This window comes from Oncorhynchus mykiss, chromosome 12 (assembly GCF_057628025.1).
Source record: "Oncorhynchus mykiss isolate SJ-2025 chromosome 12, ASM5762802v1, whole genome shotgun sequence".
Taxonomy (NCBI): domain Eukaryota; kingdom Metazoa; phylum Chordata; class Actinopteri; order Salmoniformes; family Salmonidae; genus Oncorhynchus; species Oncorhynchus mykiss.
In genome coordinates, this window is record NC_143033.1 from 6,261,780 (window position 1) to 6,281,037 (window position 19,258).

General features: G+C 44.8%; 1 protein-coding gene across 7 annotated transcripts in view; it reads left to right on the forward strand.

The window, feature by feature from the left end:
• Window positions 1-18,449, forward strand: part of LOC110536882 (ras-related protein Rab-27B) — an 88,676-nt gene extending 70,227 nt beyond the window's left edge. For 4 of the 7 annotated variants that reach the window (XM_036936784.2, XM_036936785.2, XM_036936788.2 and 1 more), the window contains 4 exons: window positions 3,671-3,756; window positions 9,482-9,585; window positions 14,572-14,695; window positions 17,540-18,449. In XM_036936784.2, the coding sequence (XP_036792679.2) occupies window positions 3,671-3,756; window positions 9,482-9,585; window positions 14,572-14,695; window positions 17,540-17,726 (501 nt within the window). In that variant the 3' untranslated portion in view covers window positions 17,727-18,449. Of the gene's footprint in view, window positions 1-3,670; window positions 3,757-7,280; window positions 7,440-9,481; window positions 9,586-14,571; window positions 14,696-17,539 lie in introns of those variants that run through there. The other 3 variants (XM_090191571.1, XM_090191572.1, XM_090191573.1) reach the window with 2 other exon arrangements.
• The last annotated feature ends 809 nt before the right edge of the window (window positions 18,450-19,258 follow it).

Below are 19,258 nucleotides of genomic sequence, written 5' to 3' on the forward strand. Positions count from 1 at the left end.
GGAATGTGCTGTTTGAATGAATGCTTACGAGCCTGCTGCTGCCTACCACCGCTCAGTCAGACTGCTCTATCAAATATCAAATCATAGACTTAATTATAATATAATAAACACACAGAAATACGTGCCTTAGGTCATTAATATGGTCAAATTCAGAAACGATAATTTAAAAAACAAAACATTTATTATTTCAGTGAAATACGGAACCGCTCCGTATTTTATCTAACGGGTGGCATCCATAAGTCTAAATATTCCTGTTACATTGTACAACCTTCAATGTTATTTCATAATTATGTAAATTTCGGGCAAATGAATTACGTTTTTTGTTAGAAAGAAATGGTCTTCACAGAGTTCGCAACGAGCCAGGCGGCCCAAACTGCTGCATATACCCTGACTCTGCTTGAAGTGACACAATTTGCCTAGTTAATATTGCCTGCTAACATGCATTTCATTTAACTAAATATGCAGGTTTCAAAAAATATACTTCTGTGTATTGATTTTAAGAAAGGTGTAACGGATGTGAAACGGCTAGCTTAGTTAGCGTGGGCGCTAAATAGCGTTTCAATCAGTGACGTCACTTGCTCTGAGACCTTGAAGTAGTAGTTCCCCTTGCTCTGCAAGGGCCGCGGCTTTTGTGGAGCGATGGGTAACGACGCTTCGTAGGTGTCAGTTGTTGATGTGTGCAGAAGGTCCCTGGTTCGCGCCCGGGTATGGGTGAGGGGACGGTCTAAACTTGTACTGTTACAAAGGCATTGATGTTTATGGTTTGGTACATTTGTACATTGATTGTGTTTTTTTCGCGAATGTGCTTTTGTTAAATCATCATCCGTTTGGCGAAGTTGAAGTAGGCTGAGATTTGATTATAAATGAACAGGCACCGCATTGATTATATGCAACGCTAAATGCTAATATCTTTGTAATGTCCATGAATGCGAAATACCCGAACTTGGTCCTCGGGAACACCAAGGTGTGTACTTTATTTTTCTCTGCCTTAACACTGCACAGCCGATTCTAACGAATTGCAAAAATCGCTGAAGTTGGAGACTTTTATCTCCCTCACCAACTTCAAACATCTGCTTATCTGAGCAGCTAACCGATCGCTGCAGCTGTACAAAATACAGCTGTACAAAAAATAGCCCACCCAATTTACCTACCTCATCCCCATACTGTTTTTATTTATTTACTTTTCTGCTCTTTTGCACACCAGTATCTCTATCTGTACATGACCATCTGATCATTTATCACTCCAGTGTTAATCTGCTAAATGGAAATTATTCTCCTACCTCCTCATGCCTTTTGCACACAATGTATATAGACTCTCTTTTTTTTCTACTGTGTCATTGACTTGTCTATTGTTTACTCCATGTGTAACTCTGTGTTGTCTGTTCACACTGCTATGCTTTATCTTGGCCAGGTCGCAGTTGTAAATGAGAACTTGTTCTCAACTAGCCTACCTGGTTAAATAAAGGTGAAATAAATAAATAAATAAAACATAATCAACTAATCATCAAGCTATGATAATTTCAATCAGCTGTGTAATGTTAGGGGGGGATAACATTTAAAAAAAAAGCACTATTTTGGGGTCCCGAGGACCTAGTTTGGGAAACGCTGGGCTAGTTGTCACTAAAGCATGTTATTACTATCTCTAGTGCTCATAGGGCCAAAAGTAGGCGAATGGAAAGAAAATGAATTTTAGTCAATATTTAGTCTTACGATTTTCCTTCCCTCACCACTGCACAGTTCCTATCCTCCCATGTTCCTATCCTCCCATGTTCCTATTCTTCCATGTCCCTATCCTCCCATGTCCCTATCCTCCCATGTTCCTATCCTCCCATTTACCTATTCTAACATTTACCTATTCTCCCATGTTCCTATTCTCCCATGTTCCTATCCTCCCATGTTCCTATTCTCCCATGTTCCTATTCTACCATGTTCCTATTCTCCCATCATGTTCCTAGTCTCCCATGTTCCTATCCTCCCATGTTCCTATTGTCCCATGTTTATATTCTCCCATGCTCCTATTCTCCCATGTTCCTATCCTCCCATGTTCCTATTCTCCCATGCTCCTATTCTCCCATGCACATATTATCCCATGTACCTATTCTCCCATGCACCTATTCTCCCATGTACCTATTCTCCCATGCACCTATTCTCCCATGTACCTATTCTCCCATGCACCTATTCTCCCATGTTCCTATTCTCCCATGTACCTATTCTCCCATGCATCTATTTTCCCATGTACCTATTCTCCCATGTTCCAATTCTCCCATGTTCCTATTCTCCCATGTACCTATTCTCCCATGCACCTATTCTCCCATGTTCCTATTCTCCCATGCACCTATTCTCCCATGTTCCTATTCTCCCATGTACCTATTCTCCCATGCACCTATTCTCCCATGCTCCTATCCTCCCATGCACCTATTCTCCCATGTACATATTCTCCCATGTTCCTATCCTGCCATGTTCCTATTCTCCCATGTCCCTATTCTCCCATGTCCCTATTCTCCCATGTTCCTATTCTCCCATGTTCCTATTCTCCCATGTTCCTATTCTCCCATGTTCCTATTCTCCCATGTCCCTATAACGCTGCTACTCATTCACTTACTATGAGCATGTTTATTGTATCTGTTCATGTCTGTTGTATCTGTTCATGTTGGTTTTATCTGTTCATGTTGGTTTTATCTGTTCATGTTGGTTTTTGTTACAGTATTTTCTTTGGATTCTGCAGCCAAATAATTTCCTCCCCAGGATGATACTGTTTTAGTAAAGTCTCTGTTGTTCCTTTTCTGATAACAGTACCAGTGAGATGTCTAAACACAGTTTGTTTCCTTTCTGTTTACAAAGCTAGGCGCCTGAGTAGCTTAGCGCTGTAAATTTAGTGACTTAGCTAACGTAGATCTGTCGATTTAGTGACTTAGCTAACGTAGATCTGTCGATTTAGTGACTTAGCTAACGTAGATCTGTCGATTTAGCGGTTTAGCTAACATAGATCTGTATATTTAGCGGTTTAGCTAACGTAGATCTGTAGATTTAGCGGTTTAGCTAACGTAGAACTGTCGATTTGTGTGTTGGGTGTGTGTTCCTCACCCTGTGTGTGTCAGGGTGTTTCTCACCCTGTGTGTGTCAGGGTGTGTGTTTCTCACCCTGTGTGTGTCAGGGTGTGTGCTTCTCACCATGTGTGTGTCGGGTGTGCTTCTCACCCTGTGTGTGTCAGGGTGTGTGTTCCTCACCCTGTGTGTGTCGGGTGTGCTTCTCACCCTGTGTGTGTCGGGGTGTGTGTTTCTCACCCTGTGTGTGTCGGGTGTGCTTCTCACCCTGTGTGTGTCGGGTGTGTTTCTCACCCTGTGTGTGTCAGGGTGTGTGTTCCTCACCCTGTGTGTGTCGGGTGTGCTTCTCACCCTGTGTGTGTCGGTGAGTGTTCCTCACCCTGTGTGTGTTGGGTGTGTGTTCCTCACCCTGTGTGTGTCGGTGTGTGTTTCTCACCCTGTGTGTGTCAGGGTGTGTGTTCCTCACCCTGTGTGTGTCGGTGTGTTTCTCACCCTGTATGTGTTGGGTGTGTTCCTCACCCTGTGTGTGTCGGGTGTGTTCCTCACCCTGTGTGTGTCGGGTGTGTTCCTCACCCTGTGTGTGTCGGGTGTGTTCCTCACCCTGTATGTGCCCATGTGTGTTTCAGGTGTACACAGCGTCGGGCCCCAATGGAACCACAGGGAAGACCTTTAAAGTTCACCTCCAGCTCTGGGATACGGCTGGACAGGAGAGGTACTGGAACTGCATCCTCATGCATGTACATGTAGCTCATAAAATGTTACAAATGTGCCTATAATGCATTATAAAGATAGGGTGGTCGTAGGAATATCCTATCTTACCCAGCTTCGCTTAACATGAAAGCGTTGATGAAACCACTGCTGCCATTCAGTTGTGTAGCTTGATGTTTTGTTTCAACTACTGTATATCTCAAGCTCTCACAACGGTATCACTCCCCACTTACCTTGTGAGAATGACCCTTGTAGTTCTGCAAGGCCTTAACAAGCCTTAACAAGCCTTAACAATGAGGCGTCTTCACAGCATCTTAACAAGTCTTAACAAGCCTTAACAATGAGGCGTCTTCACAACATCTTAACAAGCCTTAACAAGTCTTAACAAGCCTTAACAAGCCTTAACAATGAGGCGTCTTCACAGCATCTTAACAAGTCTTAACAAGCCTTAACAAGCCTTAACAATGAGGCGTCTTCACGGCATCTTAACAAGCCTTAACAAGCCTTAACAAGTCTTAACAAGCCTTAACAAGCCTTAACAATGAGGCGTCTTCACAGCATCTTATCAAGCCTTAACAAGTCTTAACAAGCCTTAACAAGCCTTAACAATGAGGCGTCTTCACAGCATCTTAACAAGTCTTAACAAGTCTTAACAAGCCTTAACAAGCCTTAACAATGAGGCGTCTTCACAACATCTTAACAAGCCTTAACAATGAGGCGTCTTCCCACATCTTAACAAGCCTTAACAAGCCTTAACAAGCCTTAACAAGTCTTAACAAGCCTTAACAAGCCTTAACAATGAGGCGTCTTCACAGCATCTTAACAAGTCTTAACAAGCCTTAACAAGCCTTAACAATGAGGCGTCTTCACAGCATCTTAACAAGCCTTAACAAGTCTTAACAAGCCTTAACAAGCCTTAACAATGAGGCGTCTTCACAGCATCTTAACAAGTCTTAACAAGCCTTAACAAGCCTTAACAATGAGGCGTCTTCACAGCATCTTAACAAGCCTTAACAAGCCTTAACAAGCATTAACAAGTCTTAACAAGCCTTAACAAGCCTTAACAATGAGGCGTCTTCACAGCATCTTAACAAGTCTTAACAAGTCTTAACAAGCCTTAACAAGCCTTAACAATGAGGCGTCTTCACAACATCTTAACAAGTCTTAACAAGTCTTAACAAGCCTTAACACGCCTTAACAATGAGGCGTCTTCACAGCATCTTAACAAGCCTTAACAAGCCTTAACAAGCCTTAACAATGAGGCGTCTTCACAGCATCTTAACAAGCCTTAACAAGCCTTAACAAGTCTTAACAAGCCTTAACAAGCCTTAACAAGCCTTAACAAGTCTTAACAATGAGGCGTCTAAACAACTTTTGTTATTAACCCAGAGGGGTTATTTACCCAGTCAGATATAGAGGAGTTATTTACCCAGTCAGATATAGAGGAGTTATTAACCCAGTCAGAGGAGTTATTAACCCAGTCAGATGAGTTATTAACTCAGTCAGATATAGAGGGGTTATTTACCCAGTCAGATATAGAGGAGTTATTAACCCAGTCAGATATAGAGGAGTTATTTACCCAGTCATATATGGAGGAGTTATTAACCCAGTCAGAGGAGTTATTAACCCAGTCAGAGGAGTTATTAACCCAGTCAGAGGAGTTATTAACCCAGTCAGAGGAGTTATTTACCCAGTCAGATATAGAGGAGTTATTTACCCAGTCAGATATAGAGGGGTTATTTACCCAGTCAGAGGAGTTATTTACTCAGTCAGATATAGAGGAGTTATTAACCCAGTCAGATATAGAGGAGTTATTTACCCAGTCAGATATAGAGGAGTTATTTACCCAGTCAGATATAGAGGGGTTATTTACCCAGTCAGATGAGTTATTTACCCAGTCAGATATAGAGGAGTTATTTACCCAGTCAGATATAGAGGAGTTATTTACCCAGTCAGATATAGAGGGGTTATTTACCCAGTCAGATATAGAGGAGTTATTAACCCAGTCAGATATAGAGGAGTTATTAACCCAGTCAGATATAGAGGGGTTATTAACCCAGTCAGATATAGAGGGGTTATTTACCCAGTCAGATATAGAGGGGTTATTTACCCAGTCAGAGGGGTTATTTAGCCAGTCAGATATAGAGGAGTTATTTACCCAGTCAGAGGAGTAATTAACCCAGTTAGATATAGAGGGGTTATTTACCCAGTCAGATATAGAGGGGTTATTTACCCAGTCAGATATAGAGGAGTTATTAACCCAGTCAGATACAGAGGAGTTATTTACCCAGTCAGATATAGAGGAGTTATTTACCCAGTCAGAGGGGTTATTTAACCAGTCAGAGGGGTTATTTACCCAGTCAGACATAGAGTAGTTATTAACCCAGTCAGAGGAGTTATTTACCCAGTCAGGTATAGAGGGGTTATTTACACAGTCAGATATAGAGGAGTTATTTACCCAGTCAGATATAGAGGAGTTATTTACCCAGTCAGATATAGAGGAGTTATTTACCCAGTCAGATATAGAGGGGTTATTTACCCAGTCAGAGGGGTTATTAACCCAGTCAGATATAGAGGGGTTATTTACCCAGTCAGATATAGAGGAGTTATTTACCCAGTCAGATATAGAGGGGTTATTTACCCAGTCAGATTTTTATTTTTATTTTTTTATTTTACCTTTATTTAACCAGGCAAGTCAGTTAAGAACAAATTCTTATTTTCAATGACGGCCTGGGAACAGTGGGTTAACTGCCTGTTCAGGGGCAGAACGACAGATTTGTACCTTGTCAGCTCGGGGGTTTGAACTCGCAACCTTCCGGTTACTAGTTCAACGCTTTAACCACTAGGCTACCCTGCCGCCCCAGATATACCCAGATATAGAGGAGTTATTTACCCAGTCAGATATAGAGGAGTTATTAACCCAGTCAGATATAGAGGAGTTATTTACCCAGTCAGATATAGAGGAGTTATTCACCCAGTCAGATATAGAGGAGTTATTAACCCCGTCAGATATAGAGGGGTTATTTACCCAGTCAGAGGTGTTATTTACCCAGTCAGATATAGAGGAGTTATTAACCCAGTAAGATATAGAGGGGTTATTAACCCAGCCAGATATAGAGGAGTTATTAACCCAGTCAGATATAGAGGGGTTATTTACCCAGTCAGTTATAGAGGAGTTATTTACCCAGTCAGAGGTGTTATTTACCCAGTCAGATATAGAGGGGTTATTAACCCAGTCAGAGGAGTTATTTACCCACTCAGATAGTGTAGAGACAAAAAGGGATTTAGTGAAATTGTATGCAGTCCCTTTTCCTTTCTTTCTGTTCCACCAAATGTTTGCATATAGACTACTGGTAGTGTTACAAGGGCCACGTTTGATTGCAAAATGTTCTCAAACGTTGCAACCAGAAATGCCATGAATAGAGATGACGTTATTCCTTATCTGAACGTTCCAAAAACATTGCGTCCTGCTGAACACGCCCCAGGTTGTTAGTTATAGCTTGCTAATGAGGTAACATGACTGAACAAAGTTGTAGCCTAAACAAATGGTTAACCGTCTGGTTTGTAAGTAGTCTAGTTTTAGAAGAAACCGCGATATGCTTGATGAATGTAAAATGCAGCCCGCCAATGCACGATAGAAAGAAAGAAAAACGCAGCGCTGGTCTTCTGGGTCATATCTTGTGAACGGTAATATTTCAAACCGTTTTCTCGGAGGAAAATAGTGAGACTTGGCTACGCTGGTTACAGAACCTGGCTATGAAATGCAGTGAGGAAAGTGGGAGGGTTTGAACAAGACTACAAATTCTAAGACGGCCTATTTTTCTATACTCAAGAGAGAGAAAAACACGTAGCTAGACTGCTGATTTAATATTAAACTCAATGCTGCTATTGTTTTTAATTTCTGATAGCAGCTTGTGTTTCTTAACCAGGCAAAGGGTAGGAAACTAGAAAGGCTGGTGGTGACTGGTTCGCTACGGGGAAGCAAGAGAGTCGCCTGCGCGATGTGTATAATCGGGGCCGGAGCGGAGCCTATCTGCCTGTCTAACCACACTCGTCGCTTGCTCCCCAGCAGCTCACCAGCTGATGTCGACTGTGTGTGCAGGGTGAGGCGTCCACTGCTGAACAGAACAGCGCTGCGCATCAGTGCTGCTAATATTAATTGTGCTTATCACGGAAAATATCTTTAAAAAAACTATTGTCCAGTCCACTTCTAGTCAGATTTTAGTCAGAGATAATTTTGTCTCGTCTCGTTTTAGTCAACTGAAATGAAAAATATTTTTCGATTAGTTCTAGTTTTATTTAGTCAGTTAAACTATCGGCAATTCCCACTGAAAAATAGGTATTTTACGTATATTTTTGTCACTATTTTGTTGACAAAATGAACACTGGCTCCATCTCCTTGAACCTCCTCTCAGACAACTGATGGTTCTGGGCTCTGGTCTAAAGTAGTGCACTATGTAGGGAACAGGGTTCCATAGGGCTCTGGTCTAAAGTAGTGCACTATGTAGGGAATAGGGTTCCATAGGGCTCTGGTCTAAAGTAGTGCACTATGTAGGGAATAGGGTTCCATAGGGCTCTGGTCTAAAGTAGTGCACTATGTAGGGAATAGGGTTCCATAGGGCTCTGGTCTAAAGTAGTGCACTATGTAGGGAACAGGGTTCCATAGGGCTCTGGTCTAAAGTAGTGCACTATATAGGGAATAGTGTGGCATTTGGAATGCATTCAAGTTGTGTTCTGCTATCAGAGACAATAAACACACTGGGAGGCAGCGGTTGATTCAAGGCTGCCAGTCCATTTATCAAGCTTTGACTCATAGTTTGATGACTCATCAGTATGTATTATGTAATGTTTATGTTACACACGAACACACACACACACACACACACACACACACGCATCAACTCATTTCATTTCTGACCGGGCCTTCTCTCTGCCAGAATGAGATTTGCAATTCTCTAAATTGAAAGATCATAACGAATTTGTGCCTTGAATCACATTGCAGAGCTGGATGCCCCACTGGCAATCTTGGTAATGTATTAGACGCTACATTAATGAACTGTCACCATTGACAGAGATATATTCAGTATACGTGACACGTGTGGGAATCGAAACCACAACTCTGATGTTGCCATCACTCAATCAAATAAATCAAATTGATTTATAAAACCCTTCTTACATCAGCTGCACAGAAACCCATTGAACTGTCGCCATCTCCGTTCTCAAACCTTCCCTAAGCCAGTGCTCGGCCGAGTGGTGTCCCATGTTTCCCCAGCCCTGACTAACAAACCTGGTTAAAATAGTGGTATTTTAAACTGGAGACCTGGGTCACAACTGTGTCGCCATCCCAGGTTCTAAATTGGAATGCCGTTGGTACCTGGGTCACAACTGTGTCACCATCCCAGGTTCTAAATTGGAATGCCGTTGGTACCTGGGTCACAACTGTGTCGCCATCCCGGGTTCTAAATTGGAATGCCGTTGGTACCTGGGTCACAACTGTGTCGCCATCCCGGGTTCTAAATTGGAATGCCGTTGGTACCTGGGTCACAACTGTGTCGCCATCCCGGGTTCTAAATTGGAATGCCGTTGGTACCTGGGTCACAACTGTGTCGCCATCCCGGGTTCTAAATTGGAATGCCGTTGGTACCTGGGTCACAACTGTGTCGCCATCCCGGGTTCTAAATCGGAACGCCGCTGGTAAATATCTGTTGTTGTCTCTCACCCCCTCCCAGGTTCAGGAGTCTGACCACAGCCTTCTTCAGAGATGCCATGGGCTTCCTGCTCATGTTCGACCTCACCAGCCAGCAGAGCTTTCTCAACGTCCGCAACTGGATGAGTATGTTGTGGTCTAGGTGCACGCACGCACACGCACGCACACACACACAGGCTTGAGATAATATATGCGCCATTTAGCAGACACATTTATCCAAGGTAATTTATGGGTGGATACATTTTTCTTATGGGTGGCCCCAGCGGAAATCAAACCCATGACCATTGGCCCCAGCAGAAATCAAACCCATAACCATTGGCCCCAGCGGAAATCAAACCCATGACCATTGGCCCCAGCGGAAATCAAACCCATAACCATTGGCCCCAGCAGAAATCAAACCCATAACCATTGGCCCCAGCGGAAATCAAACCCATAACCATTGGCCCCAGCAGAAATCAAACCCATAACCATTGGCCCCAGCGGAAATCAAACCCATGACCATTGGCCCCAGCAGAAATCAAACCCATAACCATTGGCCCCAGCGGAAATCAAACCCATAACCATTGGCCCCAGCGGAAATCAAACCCATGACCATTGGCTCCAGCGGAAATCAAACCCATGACCATTGGCCCCAGCGGAAATCAAACCCATGACCATTGGCTCCAGCGGAAATCAAACCCATGACCATTGGCCCCAGCGGAAATCAAACCCATGACCATTGGCTCTAGCAACTGAGCTGCACAAGATCACTTTTACAAGATACATCTCTTCTAAACACCAGCGTGCTTCAACCTGAATGGTACAGAACATGGCCAGGCCAGGGTTGAGGATTCAGTCAATTCGCTTATTCAATTGATAAAAATAAAAAAAAATGTTTTCCCCCTTACCTTTATTTAACCAGTCAGTTAATAACAAATTCTTATTGACAGTGATGTCCTGGTATTTGAAAGGAAGACAGTTTAATTAAGGAGGTATTGGAAGAGCAGACAGGTCCTTCAGTGGATCAATATCAGTCAATACTGTAATCATCCTTAGAGCTCGGCCTGGAGGGAGGGCACAGGAAGTAGGGCAAAGGTTAGTAGGGAGAAAGGAAAATGCAGACCTGAGTTAACGAGGCCCAGTCCAGATTTAGCGAGGCCCAGAGCTAATTTAGCGAGACCCAGATCTAATTTAGCGAGGCCCAGTCCTGAGTTAGCGAGGCCCAGTCCTGAGTTAGCGAAGCCCAGTCCAGAGTTAGCAAGGCCCAGACCTGAGTTAGCGAGACCCAGTCCAGAGTTAACGAGTCCCATACTTGAGTTAGCGAGGTTAGCGAGGCCCAAGTTGTCCTAAATAGGCCTGAGTTCTGACACCTGTTCTTGGTTTCACGATTCTCTTAGTGACAGAACTCAGGCCGTCGTGATTGATGGGGTTAAGTATGAATTTCTTGAAGTACATCAAGGTGTACCACAGGGGTCCATTTTGGGACCTGCTCTCTTCACTATTTATACACTGCTCAAAAAAATAAAGGGAACACTTAAACAACACAATGTAACTCCAAGTCAATCACACTTCTGTGAAATCAAACTGTCCACTTAGGAGGCAACACTGATTGACAATAAATTTCACATGCTGTTGTGCAAATGGAATAGACAACAGGTGGAAATTATAGGCCATTAGCAAGACACCCCCAATAAAGGAGTGGTTCTGCAGGTGATAACCACAGACCACTTCTCAGTTCCTATGCTTCCTGGCTGATGTTTTGGTCACTTTTGAATGCTGCCGGTGCTTTCACTCTAGTGGTAGCATGAGACGGAGTCTACAACCCACACAAGTGGCTCAGGTAGTGCAGCTCATCCAGGATGGCACATCAATGCGCGCTGTGGCAAGAAGATTTGCTGTGTCTGTCAGCGTAGTGTCCAGAGTATGGAGGCGCTACCAGGAGACAGGCCAGTACATCAGGAGATGTGGAGGAGGCCGTAGGAGGGCAACAACCCAGCAGCAGGACTACTACCGCCGCCTTTGTGCAAGGAGGAGCGGGAGGGGCACTGCCAGAGCCCTGCAAAATGACCTCCAGCTGGCCACAAATGTGCATGTGTCTGCTCAAACGGTCAGAAACAGACTCCATGAGGGTGGTATGAGGGCTCGACGTCCACAGGTGGGGGTTGTGCTTACAGCCCAACACCGTGCAGGACGTTTGGCATTTGCCAGAGAACACCAAGATTGGCAAATTCGCCACTGGCGCCCTGTGCTCTTCACAGATGAAAGCAGGTTCACACTGAGCACATGTGACAGACGTGACAGTCTGGAGACGCTGTGGAGAACGTTCTGCTGCCTGCAACATCCTCCAGCATGACCGGTTTGGCGGTGGGTCAGTCATGGTGTGGGGTGGCATTTCTTTGGGTGGCCGCACAGCCCTCCATGTGCTCGCCAGCGGTAGCCTGACTGCCATTAGGTACTGAGATGAGATCCTCAGACCCCTTGTGAGACCATATGCTGGTGCGGTTGGCCCTGGGTTCCTCCTAATGCAAGACAATGCTAGACCTCATGTGGCTGGAGTGTGTCAGCAGTTCCTGCAAGAGGAAGGCATTGATGCTATGGACTCGCCCGCCCGTTCCCCAGACCTGAATCCAATTGAGCACATCTGGGACATCATGTCTCGCTCCATCCACCAACGCCACGTTGCACCACAGACTGTCCAGGAGTTGGCGGATGCTTTAGTCCAGGTCTGGGAGGAGATCCCTCAGGAGACCATCCGCCACCTCATCAGGAGCATGCCCAGGCATTGTAGGGAGGTCATACAGGCACCTGGAGGCCACACACACTACTGAGCCTCATTTTGACTTGTTTTAAGGACATTACATCAAAGTTGGATCAACCTGTAGTGTAGTTTTCCAATTTAATTTTGAGTGTGACTCCAAATCCAGACCTCCATGGGTTGATAAATTTGATTTCCATTGATAATTTTTGTGTGATTTTGTTGTCAGCACATTCAACTATGTAAAGAAAAAAGTATTTAATAAGAATATTTCATTCATTCAGATCTAGGATGTGTTATTTTAGTGTTCCCTTTATTTTTTTGAGCAGTGTATAAACACCATTGGTCAATCTGTTAAAAAATCAGAAACTTAATCTATGATCTGACTGTTGATCTGACTGTTGATCTGACTGTTGCCCCGGCTGTTGATCTGACTGTTGATCTGACTATTGCCCCGACTGTTGATCTGACTGTTGATCTGACTGTTGCCCCGGCTGTTGATCTGACTGTTGATCTGACTGTTGCCCGGACTGTTGATCTGACTGTTGATCTGACTGTTGCCCCGGCTGTTGATCTGACTGTTGATTTGACTGTTGATCTGACTGTTGCCCCGGCTGTTGATCCGACTGTTGATCTGACTGTTGCCCGGACTGTTGATCTGGCTGTTGATCTGACTATTGATCTGACTGTTGCCCCGACTGTTGATCTGACTGTTGCCCCGGCTGTTGATCTGACTGTTGCCCCGGCTGTTGATCTGACTGTTGATCTGACTGTTGATCTGACTGTTACCCCGACTGTTGATCTGACTGTTGATCTGGCTGTTGCCCCGGCTGTTGATCTGACTGTGTCAAAACTACAGTCAGATTTTATAGCTATGCAGGAATCCCTTGCTGATATAAAATGTGTGCTTAATATGGGCTAAAACCAAATACATGTTGGTTTTAAACTCTCTAAATAATGTTTCAGATGGACCACATGTTCACTCATTAGATGATTCAGATGGACCACATGTTCACTCATTAGATGATTCAGATGGATCACATGTTCACTCATTAGATGATTCAGATGGATCACATGTTCACTCATTAGATGATTCAGATGGACCACATGTTCACTCATTAGATGATTCAGATGGACCACATGTTCACTCATTAGATGATTCAGATGGATCACATGTTCACTCATTAGATGATTCAGATGGATCACATGTTCACTCATTAGATGATTCAGATGGATCACATGTTCACTCATTAGATGATTCAGATGGATCACATGTTCACTCATTAGATGATTCAGATGGATCACATGTTCACTCATTAGATGATTCAGATGGATCACATGTTCACTCATTAGATGATTCTCCAATCGAACGTGTTCCCGCCTATAAATACTTAGCCATTTGGATTGATATGGATTTCACGTTTAGAAAACATAGAGATGAGCTGTTTAAGAAGCTACGATATAAAGTTGTTATTTTTCCCACAGCGCTTCACATGTAATGAGTATGAGGGCCCACAGTGCTTCAAATGTAATGAGTATGAGGGCCCACAGCGCTTCAAATGTAATGAGTCTGAGGGCCCACAGCGCTTCACATGTAATGAGTATGAGGGCCCACAGCGCTTCACATGTAATGAGTCTGAGGGCCCACAGCGCTTCACATGTAATGAGTCTGAAGGCCCACAGCGCTTCACATGTAATGAGTATGAGGGCCCACAGCGCTTCACATGTAATGAGTATGAGGGCCCACAGCGCTTCACATGTAATGAGTCTGAGGGCCCACAGCACTTCACATGTAATGAGTATGAGGGCCCACAGCGCTTCACATGTAATGAGTATGAGGGCTCACAGCGCTTCACATGTAATGAGTCTGAGGGCCCACAGCGCTTCACATGTAATGAGTCTGAGGGCCCACAGCGCTTCACATGTAATGAGTATGAGGGCCCACAGCGCTTCACATGTAATGAGTATGAGGGCCCACAGTGCTTCACATGTAATGAGTCTGAGGGCCCACAGCGCTTCACATGTAATGAGTATGAGGGCCCACAGTGCTTCACATGTAATGAGTATGAGTGCCCACAGCGCTTCACATGTAATGAGAATGAGGGCCCACAGCGCTTCACATGTAATGAGTATGAGGGCCCACAGCGCTTCACATGTAATGAGTATGAGGGCCCACAGCGCTTCACATGTAATGAGTATGAGGGCCCACAGCGCTTCACATGTAATGAGTATGAGGGCCCACAGCGCTTCACATGTAATGAGTATGAGTGCCCACACAGCGCTGTTCCATGTTGTCCTCAGGCCAGCTGCAGGCCAATGCTAACTGTTGTCCCCAGGCTAGCTGCAGGTCAATGCTAACTGTTCTATGTTGTCCTCAGGCCAGTTGCAGGCCAATGCGTACTGTGAGAACCCAGACATGGTGTTGGTGGGCAACAAGGCAGACCTGGCGGACAAGAGAGAGGTGCAGGAGGAGCAGGCTAAGGAACTAGCCGACAAGTACGGGTGAGTAGGAGAGAGCTACCCCCCGTCATCTACAAAGACAGTGAGCTCCAAAAGTAGAGGGACGGTGACACGTGTTTAGTTATTTTGGCCTCTGTATTCCAGCACTTTGGATTTGAAATTATACAATGACTATGAGGTTAAAGGTCAGACTGTCAGCTTTAATTTGAGGGTATTTTCATCCATATCGGTTGAACCGTTTAGAAATTACAGCACTTTTTGTACATGGTCCTTCCATTTTAGGGGGACAAATTATATCACACCCCCAAGACATGCTAAAGTAGTGCACTATATAGGGAATAGGGTTCCATAGGGCTCTGGTCTAAAGTAGTGCACTATATATAGGGAACAGGGTTCCATAGGGCTCTGGTCTAAAGTAGTGCACTATATATAGGGAATAGAGTTCCATAGGGCTCTGGTCTAAAGTAGTGCACTACATAGGGAATAGGGTTCCATAGGGCTCTGGTCTAAAGTAGTGCACTATATATAGGGAATAGAGTTCCATTGGGCTCTGGTCTAAAGTAGTGCACTATATAGGGAATAGGGTGCCATTTGGGATGCATGCGATGCCGCCTCTGTCATGTCTGAGTGCTGGGCTTGTCATTCAGAGCTGTACTAGCAGAGAGGTTGTGGTTCATTAACATAAAATAATACCTGGTGGATCTGTTCTCAGGACACAAACCGGAGTCATTTGGTTGTTATTACGACAGCCTCTATCTTGTTCTGTCCCTCATTCCCTAACGTGCTTGACATGGTCCCTCGATTTAACTTTCAGATATAAGATACGACTAGTAAGACCAGGTAGAATGCTCTGATGTGGGTTTTTGGTGTGATCTTGTCTGTTGTGGGTGTTAATGTGGTCCTGTCTGATGTGGGTGTTGATGTGGTCCTGTCTGATATGGGTTTTGGTGTGGTCCTGTCTGATGCGGGTGTGGTCCTGTCTGATGTGGTCCTGTCTGGTGGGTTCCTGTCTGATGTGGGTGTTGATGTGGTCCTGTCTGATATGGGTGTTGGTGTGGTCCTGTCTGATGTGGGTGTTGATCTAGGTTCTGTATGTCCTGTCTGATGTGGGTTCTGTATGTGTCCTGTCTGATGTGGGTTCTGTATGTCCTGTCTGATGTGGGTTCTGTATGTCCTGTCTGATCTGGGTTCTGTATGTCCTGTCTGATGTGGGTGTTGGAGTGGTCCTGTCAGATGTGGGTGTTGGTGTGGTCCTGTCTGATGTTGGTGTGGTTATGTCTGATGTGGGTGTTGGTGTGATCTTGTCTGATGTGGGTGTTGATGTGGTCATGTCTGATATGGGTGTTGGTGTGGTCCTGTCTGATGTGGGTGTTGGTGTGGTCCTGTCTGGTGTGGTCCTGTCTGATGTGGGTGTTGGTGTGGTCCTGTCTGATGTGGGTGTTGGTGTGGTCCTGTCTGATGTGGGTGTTGATGTGGTCCTGTCTGATGTGGGTGTTGGTGTGGACCTATCTGATGTTGGTGTGGTCATGTCTGATGTGGGTGTTGGTGTGATCTTGTCTGATGTGGGTGTTGATGTGGTCATGTCTGATATGGGTGTTGGTGTGGTCCTGTCTGATGTGGGTGTTGGTGTGGTCCTGTCTGGTGTGGTCCTGTCTGATGTGGGTGTTGGTGTGGTCCTGTCTGATGTGGGTTTTGGTGTGGTCCTGTCTGGTGTGGTCCTGTCTGATGTGGGTGTTGGTGTGGTCCTGTCTGATGTGGGTGTTGGTGTGGTCCTGTCTGATGTGGGTTTTGGTGTGGTCCTGTCTGATGTGGGTTTTGGTGTGGTCCTGTCTGATGTGAGTGTTGGTGTGGTCCTGTCTGATGTGAGTGTTGGTGTGGTCCTGTCTGGTGTGGGTTTTGGTGTGGTCCTGTCTGATGTGGGTGTTGGTGTGGTCCTGTCTGATGTGGGTTTTGGTGTGATCTTGTCTGATGTGGATGTTAATGTGGTCCTGTCTGATGTGGGTGTTAATGTGGTCCTGTCTGATGTGGGTTTTGGTGTGGTCCTGTCTGATGTGGGTGTTGGAGTGGTCCTGTCTGATGTGGGTGTTGGTGTGGTCCTGTCTGATGTGGGTGTTGGTGTGATCGTGTCTGGTGTGGTCCTGTCTGATGTGGGTGTTGGTGTGGTTGTGTCTGGTGTGGTTCTGTCTGATGTGGATGTTGGTGTGGTCCTGTCTGATGTGGGTGTTGATGTATTCCTGTCTGATGTGGGTGTTGATGTGGTCCTGTCTGATGTGGGTGTTGATGTGGTCCTGTCTGATGTGGGTGTTTGTGTGGTCCTGTCTGATGTGGGTGTTGGAGTGGTCCTGTCTGATGTGGGTGTTGGAGTGGTCCTGTCTGATGTGGGTTCTGTATGTGTCCTGTCTGATGTGGGTTCTGTATGTCTCCTGTCTGATGTGGGTTCTGTATGTCCTGTCTGATCTGGTTCTGTATGTCCTGTCTAATCTGGGTTCTGTATGTCCTGTCTGATCTGGGTTCTGTATGTCCTGTCTGATCTGGTTCTGTATGTCCTGTCTAATCTGGGTTCTGTATGTCCTGTCTGATCTGGGTTCTGTATGTCCTGTCTGATCTGGTTCTGTATGTCCTGTCTAATCTGGGTTCTGTATGTGTCCTGTCTGATGTGGGTTCTGTATGTGTCCTGTCTGATGTGGGTTCTGTATGTGTCCTGTCGGATCTGGGTTCTGTATGTGCTGTCTGATCTGGGTTCTGTATGTCCTGTCTGATGTGGTTCTGTATGTCCTGTCTGATGTGGGTGTTGGAGTGGTCCTGTCTGATGTGGGTGTTGGAGTGGTCCTGTCTGATCTGGGTTCTGTATGTCCTGTCTGATCTGGTTCTGTTTGTCCCCTGTAGGATCCCGTACTTTGAGACGTCGGCAGCGACGGGGTCTGAGGTGGACAAGGCCGTCATCACTCTGCTAGACCTGGTCATGAAGAGGATGGAGCAGTGTGTCGACAAGCCCACCGCCGAGCCCGCCAACGGGGGAGGAGCCACCAAGCTGGAGGACGCCGCGCCTGACCAGAAAAAGTGTGCATGTTAGACTTGGCCCCTCCCACGTCCCCTTCTCCCTACTCTGATTGGTGCTCTAGCACCCCCTCTGGTGGCCAGACACAGAAGTGCAGCAGCATTATGACAGCGTGATGTGTGAGGGGGCAGCTCAGTCAGCCACACTGCAATGGCGCTGTAGTTCTGGCCTTGCACGGTCTGTGTGTACTGTGCTGGGCCTGACTATATGTCTCTCCTGTCCTGTCCTGTCCTGTGTTGCGTCTCAAATGTCACTCTGTTCCCTATTACAGAACTCCCCGAGTGGCACAGCGTTCTGAGGCACTGCATCTCAGCACTAGAGGCGTCATTACAGACGCCCTGGTTCGATTCCCGGACTGTATCACAACCCGCCGTGATCGGGAGGTCCCATAGGGCGGCACACAATTGGCCCAGCGTCGTCCGGGTTAGGGTTTGGCCGTCATTGTAAAATAACAATTTGTTCTTAACTGACTTGTCTAGTTAAACGATAACTAAAAGGTCAAATAAAGGTTAAATAAATATAGTGCATTACTAGTCATACAGTGTGAATAGGGTGCCATTTGAGACAAGAGTCTGGCCTACCAGAGGCCTATGCTTTTATAGGACTTTATATCCCAATGTTGTTTACAAGTGTATGTCCAATCTAATCTACTGCCTTGGCTGTTAAGGCCCTATCCATATTACAGTACCAATATTACAGGATATTAATAAAAACATGTGACCAGTTATTTATATATGATTTATATTTCGTTTTTTTTGTGTATTTTAAATATAAGTTATATTTTTTTCTTTTTTTTATGTATTTTTTTGTTTTAGAATAAATGATGGTTCCACACATTAATTTGAATAATAATATTCAAATAACAGTAAACAATAACAGTGTCTAGCTAAACAATAACAGTGTCTAGCCAAACAATAACAGTGTCTAGCTAAACAATAACAGTGTCTAGCTAGACAATAACAGTGTCTAGCTAAACAATAACAGTGTCTAGCTAAACAATAACAGTGTCTAGCTAAACAATAACAGTGTCTAGCTAAACAATAACAGTGTCTAGCCAAACAATAACAGTGTCTAGCTAAACAATAACAGTGTCTAGCTAAACAATAACAGTGTCTAGCTAGACAATAACAGTGTCTAGCTAAACAATAACAGTGTCTAGCTAAACAATAACAGTGTCTAGCTAAACAATAACAGTGTCTAGCTAAACAATAACAGTGTCTAGCTAAACAATAGCAGTGTCTAGCTAAACAATAACAGTGTCTAGCTAAACAATAACAGTGTCTAGCTAAACAATAACAGTGTCTAGCTAAACAATAACAGTGTCTAGCTAAACAATAACAGTGTCTAGCTAAACAATAACAGTGTCTAGCTAAACAATAACAGTGTCTAGCTAAACAATAACAGTGTCTAGCTAAACAATAACAGTGTCTAGCTAAACAATAGCAGTGTCTAGCTAAACAATAACAGTGTCTAGCTAAACAATAACAGTGTCTAGCTAAACAATAACAGTGTCTAGCTAAACAATAACAGTGTCTAGCTAAACAATA